The sequence below is a fragment of the Nothoprocta perdicaria genome, unplaced genomic scaffold, assembly GCF_003342845.1.
Source record: "Nothoprocta perdicaria isolate Ctin4 unplaced genomic scaffold, notPer1 scaffold_68, whole genome shotgun sequence".
NCBI classification, from domain to species: Eukaryota; Metazoa; Chordata; class Aves; order Tinamiformes; family Tinamidae; genus Nothoprocta; species Nothoprocta perdicaria.
Window position 1 is genome coordinate 2,561,773 of NW_020455954.1, and position 25,854 is coordinate 2,587,626.

The following is a 25,854-nucleotide window of genomic DNA, read 5'->3' on the forward strand; positions in this document are numbered from 1 at the left end:
CTGAGAACTACTTCTGTTGACTGCCTCAAACAGTGACTGTGTCTTCCTTATGCTCTTTTCCTTGTTTTCCTTCAGCATCTCTCCTGCCAGCTTGGCATGAAGGCCCCCTTCTTCTGGGCAAGGACCTTGCAGCGATACTGACTGCAACCCTGTGCTGCTGATTTTCAGCTCTTTCTGAATGCACATCTAGAGAGAGACGTTTACTATAAGCAGTTAGTGAAGACACAGGGACGTCAGGCTGGGAATGGAAATTAGTATTTACACTGGAAGGCTTCAGGGGCCAAATTCATTTCAGACAGTTTCACATTTAACAGAAGGGCTGCCCCCGTGCCACCCGGAGCAGACTATGAGGGACCATGCACAGAGAAACCGTGACATCCTGTGGCAAGACTGGGAAACAACAGTCCAGCACAACAGCTAATGCCTTTAAATGGATTACTTGAATTTGGGGCACTTCCCGACACCAAAACCTCAACAGTGCTTTTAATGGCACAGCTCTGTTGCTTCTGACTTACCTTATACAGGCAGACTCATCACTTGTTCAGCTTGATTTCTTTGCCTTCTCTCCCCAGTCCTGACTTGCCACAGTTTTCACCACTTTTTCAGCTCCTCACCTCACTAGCCCATTTTCTTGCCCCAAATACTTCAGCTCCTCCATAGTGACTCTTCATTCTGCCTCTCCTTCCTTGTCCTGCGTGTTGGTTCCCGACATCACTCCCTTCTCTCCTCCTCACCTACTCATTTTGCATTGCTCAGCCAGCCTATTCACAACTCTAGAATCACAATCCCATGTCCAACTCATTTTCTCCTTGTCCAGCTATTCTGCTCTCAACCAACGCCTAAGTTACTCTCTAATTAAGTTTTCCACTTCTCTGTCCCATTTTCCAATTCAAACATATCAGCAAATTATCACAGCATAATAAAACCATCAATAGAGCAGCAGTAATTAACATCGCAGTGAATTACACTGCCTTATCTCGAGGTTAACATTAGGTAAAATTAGGTAAAATGTTCAAAAAGATACTAATAATCAGAACAACTTCAAATACTGAGGTGTTCTCTGTCCACATCTGTAATTCATAGATAATTCTGAGATATACTCATTAAAAATAAATCAATATTCCCCCCACCTCTCCTGTAATCTAATCTAAACAAGTTCCCTGAACCTTGAGCTTTGTAACTCAGCCACATATAACTGCTACTCTATTGAGCTGCCACTAGTATTCAGGCAGCTATTCGTTGACCTCAAAATCCATCTTTTCTTTTCTGACAGGTGACTTCTCAGTCACGTAGGTCTCCCGACCCAGACTGTCTCACAGCCTTCCAGCTGCTGGCACCAAGAGGTCAGGGTCTGCAGGGCAACTCAGCTCCAGGAAAGCAAAGAGGAAGGTGGAGCCATCGCTCTGGGCAGCATCTTGTGCTTAGGGCACTTGAAAGTGGCTAAAGGTAATAGTGGAAATGTGCCCTTTTCATCTTCCATCCAATACTCGTCTGTCAGGCCATGTCCTGCGATTTCACACGCCTCCATCAAGTACTGCTGCAACTGTTCCCTTGTTCTTGCTCCATAGCCTGGTTTCCATCCAGGCATTCCCTCATGAGAAAAGCAGAAGACCAGGCCACGTGTTTAGATCTTCCCTGACAATTTTAAAGAGGAAGAAGAAGGTGAGAAGGGGGAACTGAAGGAGGATCATTTTGGCAGATCAACATACAGTGTATTATACCTCATCCCATTGAGGTGTTTGTCCAGGATGGAAAATAACAGCACAGAAATATAAAGTTATAATTGAGTGAGATGATAGGAAAACAGAATTTGATCAGAGGGAATTTGGGATAATACTAAAATGTGGAGTGCCCAACAATAACTGCAATACCACTTCGCTTAGTTAAGTTCTTTATTAAAACACAAGCTATTACACCCACCACAGCTCCGAAGGGAGTATTTACAGTGTGGAAATGCTGCGAAAAGTAGCAGGCAACAGAGGCCAGCCAGCAACAGAGCTGCGATGGCATTTCTTCTTTAAGACTACCGTATCTGATGCTTCAGTTCATGCATTTCTTTTCAATCAACTACCCTAGGAAATACCTACTAGCTCCCAACGAGTGTCAGGCCTTTAAGGGGCAATGTAAGCCAGCATTCAAAGCTGAATTAAATGCCTATGTGTAACTTCCCAGAGGCAAAAGAAACTCTCCTGCGATGAAGCTCCAAGGACCCTAGGTTTTCCTTCAGACAGACGTCGCTTTCAGTAGTTATTTGGCTTGAATATCTCAGTAATTATTTGGCTTGAATATCTTCATGCTCCATTTACATATACATTTACCATGTAAAGCAGATCTGTGATCTACTTTAAGATCATGGGCAAAGGAGACGGCCCACTTGCATTTCTTCCCCTTACAGAGCAAAGCCAATTTTTCCAAGTTCATTCCTCAGAGAGGATGACAGCATCCTCTGTGTTTCTAGCTGTTCTAGCTAGGTGTTTCTAGCACCGTCATCCCTCTTCTGGCACAAGCTGGCCGCTATCCTTCTTTAGAAGTACACATAGCTCACTTATGTGGCCGTGGCATTACACGTTTGGGCATTAGAGGCTTTCTCCCCGCAGGGCGAGCCCCAGGCTCCAGGCCGGGCAGGGAAGGGCGGCGCCCCCAGCCACCCCACAAGATGGCGGAAGGGGGGGGGGGGGGCCGCGCCGCCACCATGACAACGGGGCGGGGCCCTGCCCGCGGGTCGCCATGGGGACGACGGCGCCGAGCGGCGCCATCTTGAGCGGCGCCGGGGACGGGGTCGGGGCGATGGCGGCGCCGCGGCTCGGGGGAGGCCGCGGCCACATGGGTCCCGGGCGGACCTTCGACTGCTTCTACGGTACCGGGATCCTCGCTCGCTCCGCCCGCCGCTGGGGGAGGCCGGTACTGCCGCTCCCGTGGAGGGGAGGCGGCCGCGGAGGGGCTGCTGGGGGCGGGAGGAGACGTGACGGTGACATTTCTTTCATGTGGAGACGGGCGATTCGTTTCTTCCCCTCTCAAACACCACCCCCCCCTTTTTTTTTTCGTTTAGACTCTCTTATGGAGACTTTCAAGAGAGAAGGGAGAACTGGCTTGTATTCCCTGGTGGCTTCTCCACTGCGTTATTAATTCCGTTTATCCACTTGTATTTCAGACCCTGTGTATTCACTATCAAGTGAGCAGGACCACTGGAAAGCACAGGCCTGGGCCCAGCTTGCCTGGAATCAAGTGGTAGGTGTGAGCCCGAGGCGGCGCACGCGGGCTCTGCACCTCGCTGCTAGAAACGTTGCTGCGACCTCCCCTCCAAGCTGCTCTTTTAGAACAGCACAAAGAGAAGGCAACACAAACGGTCACACTCAGTACAATACTTAGCGCATAATACACTAATCTAATACAACTGTATCAGCGCAGCGAGCAACAGGGATCACCGGCCTCGCATGACTCTGTAGCCGCCTGTTAAAATGTATTTAACACAGTGCCCCCTCACTTACTGCAGGGTAAACCTATGCTGCAGCTCAAGGCAGCGTACAGAAGCAGTTGGAAAGAACACAGTGCTAACAGCCAAGCAGCCTGTAGCAGATTGCAGGCCCATCCTAACTCTTCAGACCAGTTTAGCACAGCTTAGCTTAGCTCCCTACCGCTCCTTATCTGCCCTAGCTAGTTTTAAACTAGCTAGAACATGTCTGTGGGAGTTGCACTCACAGCTTTTGACTGAGGGATTGCTACCTGGATAGGATGCATTTAGGTAAAATGCCAAAGAAAAGCAGACCTGGTACAACTGAACAGGATTTTAAACAAAGAGTCTTCCTAAAACTGTGCACTTGTTTGATCTGGCAAGGCAGGCGTTCTGAACTCTGAAGTTCCATTCCTATACAACAGGAAGAAATTTCCCAGCTTTCTAACAACAGAAGCAAGAAACTTTTCCAAAAGAGGTTTCTGGATCTCTCTCACTCAGTTACGTTAGGCTCTTTTGTAAATAAATATATATGATATATAGGAAAGAAGGTTGTCTCTCTGTACAGAGATGCACACACAGAGCTGGTAACTTGCCTTTCATCACAGAGATCCTTGCAACATGGCTGTGAGCTGTTCAGGGCAGACAAGGTAGGCTCGCTGCCACGAAGCTTGTGTCTTACTCAGGTATAGTGTTACCCATAGGTATAATGACATACACTTACATAAGAGATGTTCCAAACATGTGACTCAGCAAGTGCATAATGTACAATACCAAAAAGCTTGTCCATAGCATCATTAGGGCAGAGAGGAGTTGCAGTAATTTCTAGCTGACAAGTTTTTCCAACTCTTGAAAGCTGAATCCCTTTTCCAGAGAAATAAAACAAGAATGCAGTCTCACCTGTAGCAAGCGGTTGCTTGTGATAGGTTGTATGGATCTTCATAATATGACACTTTCTTACACTCTGATGAAATAGTGCACTTGAAATGTCACTGATATCCTGTGTGCATCTGAGTTAGCACCGGCTGAATTGAAAGTGGTAATTCACAATTCAGTTCCAATTTCAGACTTTTGAGGAAGTCAAGCCAATATAGCTACATCATTTACAGTTGAGTCACAGTTCTGAAGATTTATTTGCGATCATAAATCTAGAGGCTTAAGGCATATCTGCCCAGGGAAGTTAGTGCTCAGATGGATGGGTGTGGATTTTTAATGCAATAACTTTGTTTACTAACTCCCATGGAAACACTTTTAGTGCATGCCAGAATTGCTGTCCCGTAAAATAGCATATTTTACCCTGTAAGTGGAATATGTTACTTCACTTTTCGAGCACACAAAATGGGAGGGAGTTTACATAGGGTACCATGCTGGAAATTCATGTCTTAGGTTACTGTACACTAACTTCTTCATGTAATAAAGTGTTAGGCCCTTAGATCTTAAGTTTAGACTCTGGAAAACAGCCAGAAGATATATTTGTGCATCTGCTGCTAGTCTGGTATGCTCCACATCTTGAGAAATCCCATCCAACTCGCTAACACCATCAGTGTATGCCACCTTCTTTCCTCCTCTGAGTGTGCAGTCCTATAATTCACTGTTCTATATCCCGATCATATGCATGCACTCACTAGCAGCTGAAACTCTGATCTCTTTAACAGCATTTGAAGTCACTAAATCGGTGCCTCTTCTCTTCTTTGTCCGCATGAACATTAGGTAAAGGTACCAATTTACAGAAGCATGTTTAGTACGCTCACCCATTTCCCTGGCTACAATCTGTGCTTGGAAGGCAAAGACCCAGTGCCTCCGTTTATTGACCGAAGATGGAGAGGGAGGCACCAGCAGCGCCTGGAAGCTCTTCAGCTGCTTGCTGTGTAAGTGTCCTATGGTTGGATAATTTAAAACAAGCACAGAGACAAAACCCCACGTGCACTCGAGATGACTGCAATTTGCTCCTACTTACGTTTCCCTTGAAATTAAGAGATCACAGCTGTCGTGGAGTATGGCTGCCCATCTGTTTCTTAGGGCATGGGTGTTATGCATTCCTTCATCCCTGTGCTATCTGCTCTGCAGCAGTTGCCAGGAAAGAGAACGGAGTTATTTCTGTCTTTCATAGATAATTTTTAAGGACTTCAGTTGACCCAAGTGTGTTATTTCAATGGTAGTTGCTTCCTTTCAGTCCCCTGAAGCCACAGCTGGTTAGATGCTGCTGCTCTTCATTCAGGTGTGTATGGGACTTGAACTAGGGCACCACATTTTTAGTCCAGGGACTTCTTAGTTAAACTTTCTCATGGCACCACAATTAATGTTTCTGATTCAGTAAGTATGTAAGCTTCCATTTATGTGTTTCTGCTGCACTGTGGGTTTTTGAAGTTCTCTGATAGCTGTGCTGAGGACTTTAGACATCAGCCTAACTAGTTGTCAGAGATTTTTTTCTGCATTAACAAGCTAACTTTAAATCTTGGTCTTTTCTTGTGATGTCTTGCTCTCGGATTGCCACTAACAGTTTTGCTATGTGCTTGACAGTAATCAAATATACTAATGAGTGATACAGAGCATTTCTCACCTATTATTTTTGATTTGTTAAAGTATATACTTATCATTCCTACATTCAAAAAGAATTGTGGAAGGTTTATTTCTTTCTTCTACTTTTCAGCACTTTGAATTGCCCACATGAAAACTGAGGGGCTTGTTCTGTTGTGCCTGTAGCTCTGTAACAGGATCTTACTTGACATCTGAGCTGCTTAAAAATGCATTAACATTTCAACGGGTATTTGAAAAATGTCTTGCAATTAACAACAAGAAAAAGTGACATATTTCTCCTCTATTTCAGCCTGTACTGTTTGACAGTGTTGCCCATACAGAAGTAGAGTAGTTGCCCACACACAATTCCCCAGCTGTCGTCTGAGTAGGTGTGTTGCTCGTGCAAGGTCACCACTAGTAAATGTTCACTTGTAGCAGCAAAGTCAGCAATTAAAACTCAAGGACATGCAAGAGGCAGGGTCTCTAGAATAAAAAAAGGCGATTTCACTGGGTTCCCATTATGCCCATAACTATACCATAACAGGCTGAGCAGCTTATGCTAATAAAGTTAGATCACAAGAGTAAGTGCCCACCTGTGCTTAATGAAACACACATCCATCTGGAAGGCACCACACTGATGTGCAAAGACCTGGCTGGTGGGACTGGCCATGGACTCAGTTACCTCATCTGAATTACAAACACAACGACCTTACACGATGGAAGGTTAGAGCCAAGCAACTGTCTCAGGCTACAGTGCTGCATCTTGAAGCCTTCTCCTGGCTTTCCTTGTATGACACGAGTGAAAGTGCTAGGAAGAGATGTCTTCAAACTTACCTTGGCAGTAAACTGTGTGGCACAGGAAGTTAATAAAGCATCTCACTATGCAGTATTTGCTATAGTGGGTAGTTAAACTATGGCCTGCAGGTCTACAGCGCTCCTCACAGAACCATGCAGTGAGGTCTTTGAAGACAACTGATCTCATCATGCAATTCTCTCCTTTTGCCCCATCTGTAAAGCAACAGAGAATCCAAGAATCATTATGGTTGGAAAAGACCTTCAGAATCACCACCCAGCCTGCTAAAGCATGTCCCTGTGTGCCTCATCTACATGTTTCTTGAACATGGTGCATTAACTGTAACTCTGTAGTGCCTCCGTGTTTAAAATTAGGCTGCAGAAACCACCTTTTGTACATAGAATCCCATACAGTTAAAGTCTTGTAAGCTGCCAAAGATGCCAAGACACGCAGGGCTTGCCATATATGCAGCTTAAGAGAATGACTTACCTCAAGCCATGATGTGGGCTTCTTTTAGGAACTTCTGTCTCTTGTCTTTAAATGTCTTAAGAATTCATAAGATGAAGACTGGAGCTATGAAAACAAAGAGCAATCCTGACGTATAGTTTTCCATGAATTCTGTTCTACCTATCTGCACACCAATCCTTTAAGATAAAGGCCTCCGGATGTTATAGAGAAAAAGACTCAAAACAAACTCCAGGATGTTATAGTTAAACTTTTTGATAGCTTTAAATTCAAGATGGGAAAAATGAAGAAAAAGTTTTGGAGAAGATGTGCTTATTCCTGTATAATTTTGGAAGCATTCATATGGTCAGACTATTGTTTTTTCTCTACTGGAGAATTCAAGTTGAAATTGCTGGTTCTAATTTTTTTCCACATTTGCTTATGTGCAATAGCCTGAAGCTATTTCTATAGCTATAGCTGTTTTTGAAAGGTAGAGAGTGGTAGTCTTGTCTGTGGACACTACTCTCCTTCCCAGGTATTTTCTGTTATGGAAAATTTTTCATGCTGCTATGAAAATGAGTTATTCCTCACTTCTGCCAGTAAAAGCAATTGCTTTGTAAGGTCCAACATTTACAAAATATTGCTTTCCATAACAAGCTCATAAAAAATTAAGACATTTTAAAGATTGCTGATGATTAGATCTGTGCATGGGCAATGTGGAATATCCATAAATTTTAAAACTATCTTGCTGTATATAAAATTATGAAAAAAATGCAAAATACAATTGTAGAGCTGCTTGCATACACATGGGCATTGTGGAATTTGTAATATTTATGGTTTGATTGTGCAAGCAGAGAGAAAAAAAAGAATAAGGAAAAAAGTCAGAATTGCTCTGAACATACTTCTTAAATAATAGTAAAGAGCCCTGTGTTTTGGCTTTTAGAACTCAACCTTCTCTTCAGATACCTCAAATTTTGTATGAAGATCCTGAAATTTGTGGAAGGAATCGCTACAAATACTTTGACCGGTAAGGAATGAGCACATTTGACACAGAGGGTAAAACTTACTTGTGTGCAGTTTAAAGAGCATCAGAGCATCTAAATAAATGCCAAAGCCTTTTTTTTTTTTTTTTTTTTTGTCAATTCCTTGTTTGCAGGTATAAAAAATATGATATTAACCACATCATCATATCATAGCTCACAAAGTCTTTCTACATTCACAATATCTCCGAATTTTCAGATAATGATTTACTGGGTAGTCAAAAGTAGCAGGCATTCTGTATTTAATAGTTGTTTGTAGAAAGCCTGAGCTGTAGATCCTCCTGCACAACAGAAGATGCTCTCCAAAGCCATTGCAGTTCTCCAAACTCCTGGAAACGTGGCTTGCAAAGATACAGCCTTTACACTCTGGTTTCTGCCCAGGACAGGAGCAAAGGGGATCACAGATAAACCCTTTATCAGTGTCATCTATCTGCGATAGATGCAACATTCTCAGTTTAATCACATGTAGTGTGAGTTACACTCATTAGCAGAATCAGCAGACACAACTTTATTTAAGAGCATTATACTGTAGTCCAACATGACCAATTTTAAATATTTTTTTTTAAAAAGGCCAGGTTTAATAAAAATGAATTAGTTTTCTTTCTGGCAACTTTAACAAAAGAATGACAAAGGTTATTTTATCTTCTTCTGCAATTTGAAATTCAGCTTTAAAGTTTCTCAGAGACTAAGGAAAGTTGATAGTGAATCGCAATATGCAAACTATAATAATTCCTAAGAAGGATTTATTAATATGAATACTTTGTCTTTTTAGCCCATATAATTTTCAGAAATTACTACAGGGGAAGAATCAAATTAGGTAATTCCACTATGGCTTACCTTATAAACGAAATGTAGAGATTTATTTCAGGATTTCAAGGAGTTATAGAAAAAAAATCTCCCAAAACCTCAAACAAGAAAAGAAAAATCAATGAATTAGTGACACCCATACAAACATAAAATTCTATGACCATACTCAAAATGAGTCCCTTTAATTATTGCCTTGTTTTTCAATTCCATTTTTTAGCGTAACAGGATTTTAGTAGCTGCTTTGTTGTGAGTGTCAAGCACTTAAAACATTTCTCTTCCTGAATGCAGCTATAGGGCAGGCACAGCTATATAACTCTAATAGGGTCCATCCCTCTTGATGGCAGTTTGCTGTTAGAGTGGCTTCACTGTAGCATCAAATAACCCCTTTGGAGGTGCACATGAGAAACACCAGACTAGGTCATTTGCAAAAGGTCTCGAGAGCACTGTTTTTTATGAAGTGATCCCCTCTCCCCTCATTGCTCCTTAGCCATGGAAGAATTATTTCATATACAGACACAACACTACACATGTAGGTACAAAACCTCAGTCATGGTTAATCAGCAAAACTTCACCGAGGTTAGTGGAATGCAGCTTTCCTAAACCATAACAGTATTTGATGCCCACGGTTGTTGTCTAACCTCTGTGTTCTCTCTTTTCAGACCTCTCATCCCTTTTAGTAAGCTGTTTCCACTAAATGTTGCTTATGCAATGCCAAAGTAAGTAGTGAGTTCAGCAACATCATTGTGATTGATCACATCTAGGAAAAAGAAAAAAAAGTCTGCTTATCTGATTATTTAGTGAGCAATATTTTCAGAGTGAATCAATAAGATGATTTTTCTAAGAGATATGGAGGCCTCAGTATTAAAAGCATCCCTTTAGAATGCATACATAAGGAAGATGTGCCTGTAACTATATAAGAGAGCTGAGACCAGAAGACTGCTGGATGACTTATGTAAGAGGAAGGGAGTCCCAAGGGCTCCCTGTGGCCTCAAACTGCTTTTACTAAAGACAGGGGAGTTAACATCAATGGGAGCAATATTAAGGTAAAAGAAAACACATTTGAATATTAGTGGTTTTTTTTTTTTTTTTTTTAAATGTGACAAATGCATTTCCATCTAGCTTTTTTTTTTTTTTTTTTTTTTTTTTTTTTTTTTCCCCTCCCAAGGACAAAGCCCTATGTTTATTCAGCAGCAAGAAATGAGGAGGTCTTTGCTCCCCAGATACAAACTGTGGGTACACAGACAGATTACAGGGATGGTGAAGCCCAGACTGACCCCTATTCCCCTGAATACGTCGTTCTCTCTACCTCGATCCCTGAGCTTCTGACACTTGCTACTCTGACTTGGGGTGAGTTATGGAATCAAGGTACAATATTATAATAATGATAATGCTACCTTCTTCAGCAGGACATTCTGCTCAGTCAGGTTTCAAGGCAATTGCCAGATCTGATGATCTTTCTTGTTTGGGGATACATTATTTTTCTATTCTTAAACTATATATTAAACTACTTAATAAAACTGTTCTGGGACCTTTCATAAGGAGTTTTGAGATCTTTCAATATAAAAAGGTCATATGTTTTACCAATACCATCTAGTAGAGGTTTTCCATTTACCTGCTGCTTTCAACTATTCTGAGTCAATCATTAATAAGGAAATAGTAAGAACACTTTTGTCCCACAACATACCTGTGATCCTCCTGTTCCAGTGTCCTGCCTTCTATAATGATGAAGACTGGACATGCCAAAGAAAGTGCTGATTCTCAGAATGTGTCTACCTGGAAATGTTTTTTGCCCTTTCCATCCTGCAGGACAGCTGTTGCTAATGTCAACTGAAGAATAGCAACTGCAGGTCCTACCATCATTCATATTTTAAAATTTTACTGACCTTGAAGTATTTACTTATATCTATCATCAATTCTGTTTGTGTTTAACCTATGGGCTTGTGCCCATCCAACCCTCTAGTATCTTAGTGTATAGACAGTGGATATTGGCTGGATTTACCATTCTTCTAAAGAGCTACTGTTTCTTGTTCTTGTAAGGTCGGGGGCTACCAGCAGGACTAGCTGAGGTGGAGATGATTGAACGTGCCCGGGCAAAACGAGCATGGGAAGCAACTCTTCCACCCCTGGACAACGCCTCACAAATTGCAAAGAGGAGGAAAATGATGGATGATATGGAGAAGAAGGAGTGGGCCTTTAGAGAACAGGAAATAGAAAAGTAAGAGTCCATTTATGCACTTTACAGCTTTTAATTATCAGCAGAATAGAGAAGGAACAAGAAGGTTTGGGGTCTGGCTGGAGGATACGAGCTTTTTATCTTTGCGGAAAAAAATTTAAACCCACTGATATTTTTGTTGAATTTAATATAAGAGGTAGAATACTTTTCATTAGTGAAGCTCAATTCTAAAAAAGAAAGATTACGATGCAGCATGAACTCTCTGGAAAGTATTCAGATGGGATGCAGATTTCATGAGGACAGCCGTGCACAGAACCCTGGAGAATACCCGGCCTTTCCTTCCCTTACAGGTTGCAGGAGCTTCGACTGGAAGTCTTGAAGAAGCTGCTACGGAGGAGAAAGGAGAAGCAGAATGAGCTGGATTTCAAGCGCTTGGATGCGCAGTGGCAAAATCATCAGAAGGCTATAGAAGAGAAAGTGAAAAAACTTCGGCACAACTGTGCACTGAGTAAGTTGGAAAACGAGAAGTATGAGGCAGGAGTATTAGGCTTAGGTTTCAAACAACCCACAAGGCTGCAATTTTGATTCCGGATGAAACAGCTAGCATCCACATAGAGATTTGCATTTGTTCTGATTAAACAGAAGGGATTTACAACAAAAGCCTTTATATATTTCCTAAGATGAGTCACTTTTTTTTAAGAATTATTTTTCTCATATTTTTATTTTCCTTTCAGTGGTCAGAAAGCTGATAGCTAAGAGAAAGAATGCGGAAGGGAAGCTGGCGAGACAAGATATCATTGAGGACTATGCTGACTTTGCATCACAAACATATGCCCCTCTGTCCAGAATTGGTTATTTCCCAGACAACCATGCTGAACGCTATGCAGTAAAAAACTACTATCTTAACACCTTTGCAGGTAAAGCATTTTGCAAGGCTTAATTTTGTATGAAATATTTATGTTAATAAAACCCTCAATTTCTCTTTCTACCATTCCATTACATACTGTATTTCCTAGGATTGTGTCAGCTGGAAGCATCACTCCCAGATTCTGTCACCCAGGTGCAGATTCAAGCTCCAAAACCTAAATGCAGTACCACTAAGACTGGATTCATTAAAAGATCAGCAAGGCTAGAGGCAGAGCTGGCACAAGTTCATCAGGTACGGGGCTGCAGCCATCAGTTCCTCGTAGTTTTGAAGTGCTCAGAAATGCTATTGAGAAAACATATATGGGAACTTTCTTCCAATTGTCTGTGCTAAATTCATGGGTTTTGTTTTTTGTTTGACATCTTCAAGCAGAGAATGTATCAGACATTCAAACTGTTGTAGGCATGACCATTTCTTCTTTGGAGCTCAGTCTGTCAATATTCTCTCTCCCTAGCATCTGCGTTCTGCTCCAGCGCTATGGAAAACAAGGATAACTGCTTGTCTCCCTATGAATCAGATGCTTGGGTTGTAATACACTACATCAGCTAGAAATTCTATTCTTCCCTTTACTCTCTCTCCTTTCTCACTTCTTTATGTAATGCATGTGTGACAAGCTGAATGGCTACTTTGTCAAATTACTAATAATTAAACCAAATCTGGTCATCTGAAACAATTCATATTCTAAAAATTCTGTACATTTTTAAAATGTACATTCTGAGAATGTACTGTAAAAATACTTACAGCACAGCACGATCAGCTTGGACCAGAATAGTGGATGCACATCATTGCTGTTCCCTAACAGCAGCATCTGATTTACAAACAATGATTTTTGCATTCCTTAAGTTATCACTTAAGTTATACCTTAAGTTATTAAGTTATTACCTTAAGGTTTTGCATACCTTAAGTTATTACAGTTGTTTGTACAGATGAGGTGTCCATACATGAAGTTAGCCACCGAGGAACAAAGTGCCTCCTCATGTGCATCAACACTCATAGTATTTGATAATCACATGTACTTCTAAGCTTGCTGCTTGTGATGCTGTTGATGGTTGCCTTTTCAAAATTAGGCCTATTGTTGCTGGCTGAAGTAATGCTAAAACATTTAATTTCATTTGCAAAGCTTGGCAGCTTTCACTTATGCTTTCTTTAGTGAAGAAATATTTCATAATCAGAAATGATGTGTATAAGCTTTCTTCTCTTGGTATAATTTAATAATACTCTCTCTGTTCACATGCTAACTTTCTACAAATGAATTTTAATTTGAAATCTTGTCCTGAAAAAACACCCATATCATCTCAAACTTAAATTCCACTGGATCCTGTAAAAAATTGTGTTGCATCTAATTGTTATTCAGAAGGAAATTTTTCAAAAAAAAAAAGCTTCAGTGCTGTGGGAAGTGCTCAAGACTTATTGATATTAGTCCACTACAGACTTGGTGAAGAATCTATCAAAGAAGAATCTATGGTCACTACCAAAGTAGTGACCATATATATGTATATATAACCATGGTCACAACACTTGTGGCAGTTCTTGTAGGCAGTGTGATGGTAGCCTGAGCTTTCAGGGCTGAGTTATCATTATAACAATTGTATTCTGCCTGTTCTAAATACTTGCCAGGATTTGTGAGACTACAGCAGAGGGTCTAAAGTGTAGTCCCTGATAAGAAGTAGGCTCTGGTGATAGCTGCTCCCATAATAATGTTTGCTCCAGGAGAAGCTGATCGCCAAAGGCGAGATGGAAAGCAGAATGAAAGCAGACAATATTGCATGTTTTCTTCTATAATAGATCACTAGGGCTACACTGATTTATGGCACCAAAGGTCCTTGTATAATTAAGCCTCCTTTACCTTACACATAAAGTCAAAATGCATATTCTTTTAAAATCACATTTCCTTTAGACGAGTTGTTAATAAATCTGTTATGCCAAGTTTAACTGCTAGTTTTAGATACTGAGATGTAGAAACCAGACTCGTCAGTCCAGATAAGCTGAAAACTGTGACACCACTAAAGACCCACATTGCCTCAGCTACAGTAAGGCTTCTGTTCAGAGCCACAAGAGCAAAAACAAACAGTTTTATCCTAACAGTTGACTTAAGAGATTTCAGAGAATCACAGAATGGTTGAGGTTGGAAGGATCCTCTAGAGATCATCTAGTCCAACCCCTCTGCTGCAGCAGGGACACCAGAGCACGGGGCACAGGGCGGCATCCAGGTGGGTTTGGAAGATCTCCAGAGAAGGGGACTCCACAACTCTCTGGGCAGTCCCTTCCAAGCCTGTCAAGCGTTGCTGCTCTAATTACTTAGCCCCTGGGTTCTGCAGTGACATTGTGGGTCACTTCAGTGTCCCACTTTTGCTCTTTGAGTCTGGTGGCCATAGCACTTTTTTGGCTTAGCAGGACCCGTCTGGCAGGTCCACCTCTTAAGCTGCAGAAGTTGTTGAGAAGTGGGCAGTGAAGGGAGCAGAGTACTTGAGTTAAGAGAGTTTAGTGCTGGAAAGGACAGCTGTCTAACTGGTTGGTGTTACCAGCCCCCATCCTGCCAACAGCCTTCTCTGGTACAGAAAGTATGAAAAGAAGTTTAAAGCAGGCAATTAGAGATCATGTCAGAATGGCTCCGTGTTGCTTTGCATGACTTCTGTAGCAGAACAACTGGACCAGTTTTCTCTTCAAAACCCTCCTTTTAGTGCTGCCTGAGCATTCTCGAAATTTAGATATTTTCTTTCGTAATCGTAGAAGTAAAGCAGAACTCTAAAAAATGGGGAGCATACACTGTGATCTAGCTCTGGAAATGAGTTTATTTCATTGCCTGCTGTTAACCTGAGATAACTGGAGGTGGCAAAGAGAGGTGCTAGATTTTGGCTTCAGATCTATTTCGTCTGAGTCAAGGAAGTTTCCAAGACTTGTTTCCAGGCCAAATAAGTGGCAAGATGGACTGGTCCTCCTCATTATCTTCTTGTTTTGCCATGCTGCAGGTTTTCTTAAGGTTAGGGCAGCAAAGTGAGACAAAAGAATATCCAGGGATCCACTGAAAGGATCACTGTCCTATTAAGAATAAAATCATCTTGCTCTAGGCTTGAAACTAATCCCAAAAGGCAAGATTTTAGAAGCAGGCTTTTAGAGGAGCATCCTGAAATCTTTTGCAAGGATATTACATATACTCAATGTTCTTGAAATAGCTCTCCAAAGGAGGAGAACATGAGAGAAACAGGAGTGACCCAGGATTTACAGAGGAAAACAAGGAGCTGTATCTTAAAACAGGTCTGTAAAAGGACAAGAAAAACTAGTCCCTAGGCAGAGGAGATGCTGGTGCTTTGGGGAATATATGTGAGCCATTACATAAGTAGCCTTACATGAAACTCTAAGGAATTCAGTTAGCTCAAAAAGAGATAGCACACTGATACAACTAGTTTACTACAGGAAAAAAATGCTGGATACCTCAATACACCAAAGAGTAGAGGAGGTATCAGGAGATCGTGTCTGTTTTATCTTGTTGCTAGAAGGAGGTGGAGAAGTAAGAGGGCCAAGAATATCTGTGGAGAGATCTGTGCCAGCTTCAAAGAGCAGGAAAACCTGTTCAAGCAGTAATTTCATCAAGAGATCTCCAACACACTGTTACTTGGCTCATGCTCAGACAGGCTTTAAGACCTATTGTGTCACTCCTCATCAGCCAAGATAGAGCAGCCCTGCTGCTTTGCTAAGTAGGTGCTCAGGGTGTCCTGGATGATGTCACCTTCTTTAGTTATGGTCAAGGAGGAAGAAAGAGAACCACGACTGCGTATGCAGGTGCTACACATGGAAATGTGTATGGTGTCGTGGGAAAAAGAGAAGAGTCAAGAGCAGAAAAGGAAGAAACCAAAGCATAGCTACTCCGAACGGAGAGCTGGTTTCCAAGCCACTATCCCGTCAAGACTTCTGCTGCCATCAGAAGTCAGCAGAGAAACTAAAAGCTGTGGCCAAAAGCAAGGATGTCATTTGCTGTTCACACTGTTCACCAGGAAAATGAAAAGAAAATGGAAGGTCTAGGTAGTCCTTCACTGTCCATCCAGTCAGCGGACACCATACCAAATAGTATCTTAATAAGTTAGGCAGACCTAGTTAATGCAATATTTGTACTTCCTTTAGTTAAGCTGTTACATTAAAGCCTTAAACTAACCTAAAACTTCAAGCTGGACAAAACAATAGTAACCACTCCTGACTAAGTGAAGGTAGTAAAGCAGTCACTAGGTTCTGCTGATGTGCAAGCATAAAACCATTTCCAAGAACTGCAGTATTTCTCAGATTTACCTTTTTAAGAATTCCCTCTTGTGCTCTTAGATTTCTTTGTCATTAAAAATTGTCATTCTAGTTGCATTTTGTTATTTTGTTTATCAAGAAATATTTTTGCCAGCTTACATTTTATTAGGAAAACTCTTATGAATGCAACATTGTACTAATAAACACAGGAATCATTGTTTTCAAGATAAACACAATCACAAGGGCTTTTTCTTTCCAAGTTTTCCCTCATCATGCAAAACACCTTACAAATCATATCAAACACTGTTATAATCTCCTTGCCAGAGAGCTCTAAGATGATCAAATACAAGAAGCAGGTGAGAAAATCTCTAACTTCATTCAGCTATAAGCATTTCATGTGATTTATAAGCACTTTTTAGGCTTTGATTTTTGTATTATTAAACTGGTCCATTTCAGAAGTTCCCAACAATAAAGTGTTTACCCCCCTGCGCCTAAAACTCTCTCACTCCTGTTTCTAAGCTCTTAATTATCCTGGCCTGAAAGGTCAGATCCAGCATGCAAGAAGAGTTTTATATAACGACCATAGGAGTTTTAAAACTTCATGAATTTTGCAGTTAAATTTTATCCTTGGTACTGGAGAGAGGAAATTCAATGTGGGATTTATTTTTGTTACGTTTCTCTCTAATTTCCCTCCCTGGTAAGATGCTGGTTTTGAACATTGCTTTCTAAGAGTCCTGCACAAAGACAGACAGAAAGACAGAAAGAAAGGGAAAGAAAAAGCAAGCAAGCAATAAGATGCATCTTACCTTGCAGAAATACATCTGTTCTTCCAGTACTGAAGAGTACAGATCCGACCCATGCAGGGGCAGGATCACAGTTGTGAAAAAGATTTAAGCTTATATATTTTGCTCCCTTTTCTTTGTGAGCAGTATTGCGATGTCAACAGTAGGCAGACGTTGCTGCACAGCAGAAGCTGATCATTGGAATATCTTTTTCTAACGGGCTTGCACTGGGAAGTTGGCAGGATGTTGGCTCTCTCAAAGCTGCCTGAAAGCATCCGTGGCTTTTCCGCTCCTGGCCTGCTTTCATTGGCAAACTTGGTGGCAACCAACAGCTGCAAGGAGGGAGAAAAACCCACTTAAATGGACTTGCAAAAACAAGCGTGATACCTATAGAAAAAGGCAAAGGAAAAACAGCTCTTACTTCCTCCCTAAGGTTATTTTGAACTCCTGTCAGTCTCTTGTGACCAATTCGTAGCCTTGTCTGCTGACCATATCCAGTTTTTAAGTTGAGGTAAAGTAAGAAATGAAAGCCACAAGCCTGAAAAGTGCAGAATACTTCCAACTGTATGCAGTCAGTAGGCATAGAACTGATCTCAACATGCTGTTCTATCTAGCCCGTCTGTGATTAAATGGTTTAACTATTACAGGCACTACTGGACAAGAAGAATAAAGTCAAGGAGCCAAAGAAGCCCCTTCGTTTCCTTGAAAAAATAGAAAAACCTGTACCTCAGCCCCCTACTCCAACCCTGGAAAAAACATCAATTGTAAGTGGGATATTTAATACTTTTTTTTTTCTCTCCTGTGATTGTTCCCTGTCTGGTTATTAAATGAATATCCAGAGAGGTAAAGAAGTCTCTTATCCTGATCTGACAGCCCTGCCATAATCCAGTGGGGCAGTTAAGTTCAAGCTCCACAGAAGTCAGCCAGACTTTGGGTGCTTGGCCCTGAGCGTGCACCTCGCTACTTCGCTAGCCTGCCCACATGCAGGATTGAGGCCTTTGATGCCCGGCCTCCACTTAGTTGACAGGTCACAGAAAATGGTTCTACCATAGAGGTCAGAATAGCAGTAATGTGCTCTGGAGTTGTCATATACTCTGGAGAAATAAACTAGTTGCAATTTCTTTTCCTTTCTTGAAGTAATGTATTTCAGAGGTGGTTGCACCAGTGGATTGATTTGTCTGCTTATTAACACCATTTTCATGGTGCAGGAAAAATCAGACACAATTATCATTTAAATTTGTGAATTTAAGAAAGTCATGCAACCATAAATGTAAGGGAGATGAAGGCTCATTAGGTTATCTGCACTATCTTCCTTTGTGCAGTATGAAATCTGGTGGTCTAAACAGTCCATTTTAAGAACACTAAAATAAAAATGTCTACTACCGCCTTTGGCAAAAGCTTTCCACAGTTTCACTGACTCCTGTGTGTTAGTTATTGTATTGTAGTGGTCCCAGTTTAGCAGATTTTTAAGCACTTCCAGGTTACATGGTATTTTCTATATCAGAAAGATTTTTTTTCCTAGCAGCTGTAGTCATGCTTGAGTCTATTTACGGATTATAGCTTTTTATATAAGAGTTTCAACACAGTAGAGCTTTAGCTAAGTTAATTCTCTCAACATTTGGTTTCTCCTTAAATGATCTTACGTGCAGACACATAAGAGAGCGGAGCTCTCCAGTGAAACTCCATCTGTGCCATGAGGCCACTTCAGCCACTGAAGGGCTGCCCTAAAATGTTCTGTCTTGCAGAATTTGAACTAGGTTTCTCCTCCTGCACATCCTTCCAGCTGGCTGCTGAAAACAGAGCCTTGCACTGAGAGCGAGGCTCTTCTCTGCTGTTGATGCTTTCCTGCTTGCCCCGCAGGGATCCTAGAACTAACTACCAACTGCACCAACCTCTGGGGGAGATCCTTACCTCAAATTAAGAATCCCAAAGGGAAAGTGTGCTGGAGTGGTGGGCTGCTGACATGGACCACAAGGGATGTGGAATGGAGATGTGACTGCGGGCCTCTGAACTCCTCCCCTCCTTTGCCAGTCATTTCTTATGTGCTGATCAGTCCCAACAGGCTTACAGAGCACCTCAGTTCCTCACCTTACTCTCTCCCAGCCTCCTCTTGCTCTCAACTGGATCATAAATTCCTCCAGATGCTAAATTCTCCTTTTTTTTTTTTTTTTTTTTTCCTATAGGGCATGACAGACTCTCTGTCTCCCCTCTCTCTTTCCTGCTGGTTTTGCAGCAAGGTGATGGAGGAGCTGGTGATTATCTTTGTTAAGGCATCCTTTGCAATACTGAACAATACAACTACAAGTACCAAGAATTGCATCCCACGAGAATTTTAAATAAACCTCACAGCGATTTGGCTTACCTGTCCAGTGTATGTGCCAGCTGTCTCCATTTCCAAAAACTGTCTCCTGAAGAGGTTTGGGGCCTCACCTCCCTTAGCAGCCAGCTTATGTGGTGCAGTTATCTAACTCTCAGTGGGCTGGAAATTCATTCCTTCTTTCTGGAGAAAAAGAGACCAAATCTTAAATCAGTCTTTTGCCAGTTCTGCTTTGCTTCTCCTAGATGGTGGTGTGGAAAGGAAGGAATGCTTCCTTTTGCCTTTGGAATACTTAATCTGTAACACCTAAGAAAAAGCAGACTAAAATTGAAGCTCAGAAGCCCTTCTGTAATCCCACATTCTTCCCTCTTATTCCAGCACTTCTAAAATACCACATTTCAACTCAGACCTCTCAGGCTGTCTTTACTTTATTAAAAGAAAAAAATTCTTGCAATATTCAGATTTCTTTTTATCTCTTTTGGGTACCTTTTTCCTCCTGCAAGTATCTAAGACCCCTCATCAGGAAAAAAAAATGCTGTAGGTTCTTATATTTAAAGCAAGCCAACATTTTATCGCCTGTAGTCACATTCTCTTACCCATTACACCTCATTCTTCTTCCAGGTTGGTATCACTCGTACAATGCTAGGCCAGTAAGCCCCTGAAAGACAGATATTGCAATATGAGGTATTTCATTTTACTTACTTCCAAACAGTCACTATCTGAGTCTTAAATTTACTGAGTTACTCCAGTATCAGTCAGCACTGGAATGAATATCAGAAGAAAAATCTATACATTCCCTTTTAATTTAATCTCTTTATTTATGGTTAATATCACTTTTGCACCTCCTAAAATAGTAATTCTCCTTAGTGTCTTGGCCTGTAAATTCCCATAGCTCATGATCATTCTGCCAAACTCAGTCAAGCTACATATAGTACTTGTAATACATAAGGTAATTTTCTCTATCAGTACCTCCTTTTCACTAGGTATTCCACTTGAAAGACTCTCTAAAAACTCCAGCAGAGTGTTCTTCCTCCATCTCTTGTAAAACAGGAAAGTGTGTATTATTCTGACCTAGCTGCCTTTCCCCAGGAATCAGAAGCATGGTGTTCAGAAACAGCTGGGAAAAAAAGCCAGATACAAATTAGATTTTTTTGATAGCTAGATGCATGATTTATAGAAAACTTCACCTCTGTTTTCCCCCAAAGAAGTTATTACTTACGGTATGGATATTCATTGTGTTTTGGCAGGAGGAAGAGGAAACAGAACTAGCAGTGATTTGTTTGCAGAAGTTGCTCCGAGGAAGGGCTATTCAGAACATGGTATTTGGTGCCTCTTTGTGTCTGGCTTCAGACTGATGGTGGGCGATGACCGAGGGTTTGTTTGACATCTCTCTTCCACAGAACTAATCAAGGGCAATGAAGCTTCTACAGTTTCCTCTTGTAGGTTATCTCAGGTCCTGCAAGGCTTTATTCTGCAGGCCAAACTTCTTTCGGGGAATTCCAGGTTTTTACATATGTTTGAGTATCTCCCTGTGCCAGCCACCACTGAGCTGTATAATTAAATGTTCAATAGCAGAAATGACAAATTCTACATTAGATCTGGACCATGAGTACATTTTGCCTTGATTATCCCAAGACCCTATCCCAAGACCCTATCCCAAGGCCTATGAAACCTCCCACACATCCTCTAGAAGGGCAACTTTTATTTCTTACCATCCTCTTAAGGATGGTTCCTTCTTAAATGTTGAAACACACTACCGTGATTTCCAGTGAAGTAGGTCTGGGTTTAAATTAATTGAGTGGCCCTGGTTTGGGCTTTATATTAAGCGAGTCTCTCATTTTGATCAGACCAGTTCCTTCCAAAGGAATAACTTTCAGAGAATAGTGAATGCTGAAACAGGAAATATTTAACTTAGGCCTGAGAAAAAGGTGTGTTGTTCATACTGGGAAACTTGGACAAATAGACCAGTATAACAGGATATCAATAAGGATATTGATCTCTGAGGTGAGGACATACTTGACCCTAGTTTCGCTCTTCTCTATTCAGGTAGTTTCAGTTCTGGGTGAGTCTTAGCAGAAGCAAAAAATAATTCTTGTAATAAAGTAGCAGTAGGTCATTTATACTCCATAGCTGAAGGTATCAAACATATGTTTTCTATGCAGGAAGTTTTAGGCAAGGTTTAGCTGGCAGACCTGGTGTTTAGCTGGCAGACCTGCCACACATTTGTTGCAGAGTTCTTCGTTTTCAGTGGAAGTATGAGGGATATCCCCCAAATCTTCAAATACTAACAACAAAGAACTAGGTCTTGGGAACAACTAACCCTATGACTTGGAAGAAAAGGATGTTCTTTGCTGGCAAAATACTTTGATTACATACTCCATTTAATTTGCCTTGTTGTTTAACTGTATTTAAAAGATGTTTGAAGGGAAGGAGAAGCGGCTGGAACTGATTCGAGAACTGCGCACCACTCACGCACTTCAGGAGGATGCCCAGCTGCTGATCAAGGCAGAGAAGCAAGAGATACTGGCCTTGCAGCAACAGCACGACCTGCACATGCACAAGGTTTGCCTATAAACACAGAGCACCTGATCTGTCACACTCCTGTGTGTGTCACACTCCAGAAATATTTGTATAATATTTCTCTATTATACAAGTACTCTATTATACAAAGTGCAGAAAACATCCCAGCTTACTCAAATGCCCTCCTAGCAGAGACCAAAGATTGAATACCCAAGGGGCTAAATTGCTGTCATTTCTGTGGGGCTCTAGGGATCTCAAACAGACTGAGGAACCCAACCACAGCTGCTACACAAGCTGCATTTGCTTTCTGCCCAAACAGAACACTTATTACATTCCCAGATCTCTGAGTAAACCACACCATCAGATGAACCTGAGTTTATCCATATTTCGACCCATTTGACTGGTGCTGTGCCTTGGCGTCACTACGTGTCACTCCTGTCAGTTGTTCCCCTGAATGTGTGTTATTGCTATGTCCCTGCTCTGTTCTCTTTCTAGCTTAGCACTCTGTCAGGCTCTCACTCAGGCAGAAGTCATCACAAAAGCAGCCAAAGGAGACTTACTTTGCAGACCTTGCTGGGCTTGAGATTTTGAGCAGCTTAGTAATGGAGTCACTTTGCTGTAGTAGCCATATTTCTGGTGAGCAGAGAGATACTGGGATCCATCCATACCAAGAATCTAATGAGAACTGAGGATAAGAAATCTGTCACTATTTCCTAGCAGTGCCACAACCTTTTAGAGCAAAGTGAATCCAATGGCAGACTCTGGTGTGAAATGGATCATGAAGAAATTTTGTGCACACCTCACCCTATCCCAAGATAGGTAGTGCCTCCCACGGGGTTCTGCAGCTTATCCTGTAGTCCTTCCTACTCTTGTGGTATTAGAGAGCAGCTGTGAGACAATTCTGCAGGTTTTAGATGATGATAACAGCCTACACTGGCTGGCAAAGCTCACTGCCTACTGCTGGGTGGACAGCTGTAAGATTTCCTCCCAGAGCTCAGTAAAAGTTGAGCAGAGTGATCATGTTTTAGGGTTTATCACTAGTAGGTGCCCCCTTATACACAGGAAGCATAGGTGTGGAACTCAGGAAAACAGAATGCCAGAAATTACAGCAAAACAATTTCTTCTACTCAGATAAGAGGGAGAGAAAAAAAACAAAAGCCTTAGGCATTATGAGCTTGAAATACTTCTTTTTTTTTGAAAGCCAGGTAAGAGTGAAGAGACCTATTCAGACATGGTAATGACATTCAGGAAAAAAAAAGGAGAGAGTCAAGAGTAAAGATGCTGACCTCTGGTCTCAGAATCTGCTTTTAGGAGAGACACTATCCCCCTCTGCTGGCATTTACCCCTTCTACCTCTTGCTTTTGTTTTCTTGAATCCAAGGCTCATGTCTTTTAATATTTGGAATTTTAATCTCTCTATAATGCAAGACCAGTAGTTTCTGTGCATGGAGATAATTTAGAAAGTCACTGATGATTTACACATCTTGAATTCTTAGTGGTCCCTTTTTTTTTTTTTTTTTTAAAGATTTTTGAACTTTCAGTTTTTAAAAGAGACATCTTTCAAGAAATGCTTTTTAGAAAAGACTGAAATGCCAAGTAAAATGGTCAAAAGTAGAATTCTGTAACTTGATGCTAAACAGAATTTTAAGCTTGTTCTTGGGTGGTTTTCCTACACTTAACACTGTTTTCAGATGCAATACCTTGAGCAATAAGGAAAAAAAGCACATTAGTCCCATATGACCCCTGTCTCTAGGGGTAATTACCTGCCTCCAGCTCAACAGCCACAGGCCAAGCAGTGTCACTTCTAGATGTGTGTGACATTGACAGTCCCACTTTCCTTGAAGCACTGTCCAACAGGATGAGAAAGCTGATTTATTACCGCTTATCTAGGGTATTTCAGCTCCATTTGGTTTTGTGTGAGTTTTACATTCCAGTCTATTCTGTTATTGCCTTTCCACATCTGAACTGGAAATAACTAACCAAAGATCCTGTCCCTTTCCAAAGTGGGACCAGATACAGAACCCATAAATTATGATGTGCTTGGAGGAAGGAAGAAATGGTACAGCAGCACCAAGCACCTGGGCTCTATTCCCAGCTTTGTCACAGACTTTCTTACCTGATTTTCCATTACCTGGAATTTTGAGTTGTCATTTGCACTTGTGCATATCAGTGTAATTACCATTGATTTGAATTTGATAGCAGCTACTGCTTAACTTGTGTAGTTTTAGATAACAGCTTAATACCTAGAGCTGTAAATACTCATGATTCTTGTTTGACCTTGGCAAGTTCTGTCGCTTCAGTTGCATCACCAGTATCTACCCAAAGAGTTACAGCTTTGCTGAGGTGCCTTTGAATGTTAAGAAACATTTTGAGTCTTCAGGATAGGGTAAAAATGTGGCTATATGCACAATTAGATGGTTCCCTAAACTTCTGCCCCGAATGCCCTGCCCATAAAGACAGAGATTTTCTTTTCTGAATGCTAGATTGATGCTGCATTTGCAGCTTCTGACCCTGTTTTCCTGTCCTAGTCCAGCTATGCGTAGCACAGAAAGATAGAGGATTGAGGTCAGTTCACTGTCACTTTTGTATCTCCCATTTTGTGGTGTGGGCACAAGAACAGTTCCCAGGAACAAACAGGCTCAATAACTGTTCTGATTTTGCTCTCAGCCACAACAGCATAAAATGCATAATAAAATGCAACTAGTAATTTATCTCCTCCCACCCACCCACCCAAAGGGGCCACCTGTCCTAGTGCAGCAAGACTGGATGACCACTTTGTCATCCTTTAGCCTCTTCATGACATCAAAACCAACACATAGCACCCTTGCATTACACAGAACCCAGGCTGGCCCATGTAAAACCAAATGAATGCAAAACTGCTAGGTGTGCCCTGTAGCTAGCTTGAGTGGATCCTGCAAAGCAGTTGCACGTGCCTGTGGCCAGAGGAACACACCTGTGGCTTGTAACACAATTCTCACAATTCTTTTGCCTTTTTCTTTTAAAAAGCTCTCCCAAATTGAAAGCCACTTGGCGTGGGCCGAAGGACAGAGCTTGGCCAACACGTTTGACTTCCTCTCCAAGGAGCTGCTGCGGCTGCAGGAGGAGCGGCGGGTCCACGCGTTCGTCATGCTGGCCGAGAGGCAGCGGCGCATGCGGGAGGCAGAGGAGAGCGGGCGCCGCCAGGTGGAAGAGCTGCGGCGGCAGGAGGAGGACGAGATCTTCAGGCAGGTGAGGCAGGAGGAGGACGAGATCTTCAGGCAGGTGAGGCAGGAGGAGGGCTGCAAGCACGGGGAGCTGCCTCCCCACAGGAGGACCCGCGAGGAGGGAAACACTTCAAGCGTCGGCTGAGGTCACGGCTGGTTTTCAAGCGGAGGAGGAGATCTTAGGGGAGAGACCATGATTCCCTCTTCAGGGTCATCTCTGTTAAGAAGCATCCAAATGGCCCTCAGAGCAGTGCTGCTATTTATGCTGTCACCTGTCACAAATAGATTTAGGTTTCCAAGCTTCCAGAAAAGAAACACCGTCCGTGGAGAGCATAAAATGCACCTAAACAATCTTTAGGACTAATGTTTTGTCTTTACTTAGCGGAACTATTAGGTGTTCTCCCACAGAGAATGCCTTCAAGCAAAGTTTGGAGAGCATTTGCCCTGCTAAAGTGGACTAGCTATAACAAGGAGTGCCACACCGAGAGTTATTATGAAGTGATGCTAAAGTAAACCCTGACCTTGAGGTCCAGAATCAGAAGTCCTGAGATTACCCTACTCCATAACACAATTCCAGATTCTTACGGAATCTGTAGTTCTCATCCTGATTCCCTAACTCCTACCTGTGTGAAGCATATTTCTGCCAGTTGAAA

The 25,854-nt window shown here is 41.8% G+C and overlaps 1 protein-coding gene across 1 annotated transcript in view; it reads left to right on the forward strand.

Moving 5' to 3' along the window:
- The first annotated feature begins 2,805 nt into the window (after positions 1-2,805).
- Positions 2,806-25,854, forward strand: part of MAATS1 (MYCBP associated and testis expressed 1) — a 29,107-nt gene continuing 6,058 nt past the window's right edge. The window contains exons 1-14 of the mRNA XM_026050371.1: positions 2,806-2,857; positions 3,152-3,228; positions 5,162-5,319; positions 8,149-8,232; positions 9,712-9,768; positions 10,218-10,399; positions 11,090-11,267; positions 11,576-11,733; positions 11,960-12,142; positions 12,242-12,384; positions 17,810-17,926; positions 20,727-20,798; positions 21,895-22,041; positions 25,005-25,226. Of these exons, the coding sequence (XP_025906156.1) occupies positions 2,824-2,857; positions 3,152-3,228; positions 5,162-5,319; positions 8,149-8,232; positions 9,712-9,768; positions 10,218-10,399; positions 11,090-11,267; positions 11,576-11,733; positions 11,960-12,142; positions 12,242-12,384; positions 17,810-17,926; positions 20,727-20,798; positions 21,895-22,041; positions 25,005-25,226 (1,812 nt within the window). The 5' untranslated portion in view covers positions 2,806-2,823. The remainder of the gene's footprint in view (positions 2,858-3,151; positions 3,229-5,161; positions 5,320-8,148; positions 8,233-9,711; positions 9,769-10,217; positions 10,400-11,089; positions 11,268-11,575; positions 11,734-11,959; positions 12,143-12,241; positions 12,385-17,809; positions 17,927-20,726; positions 20,799-21,894; positions 22,042-25,004; positions 25,227-25,854) is intronic.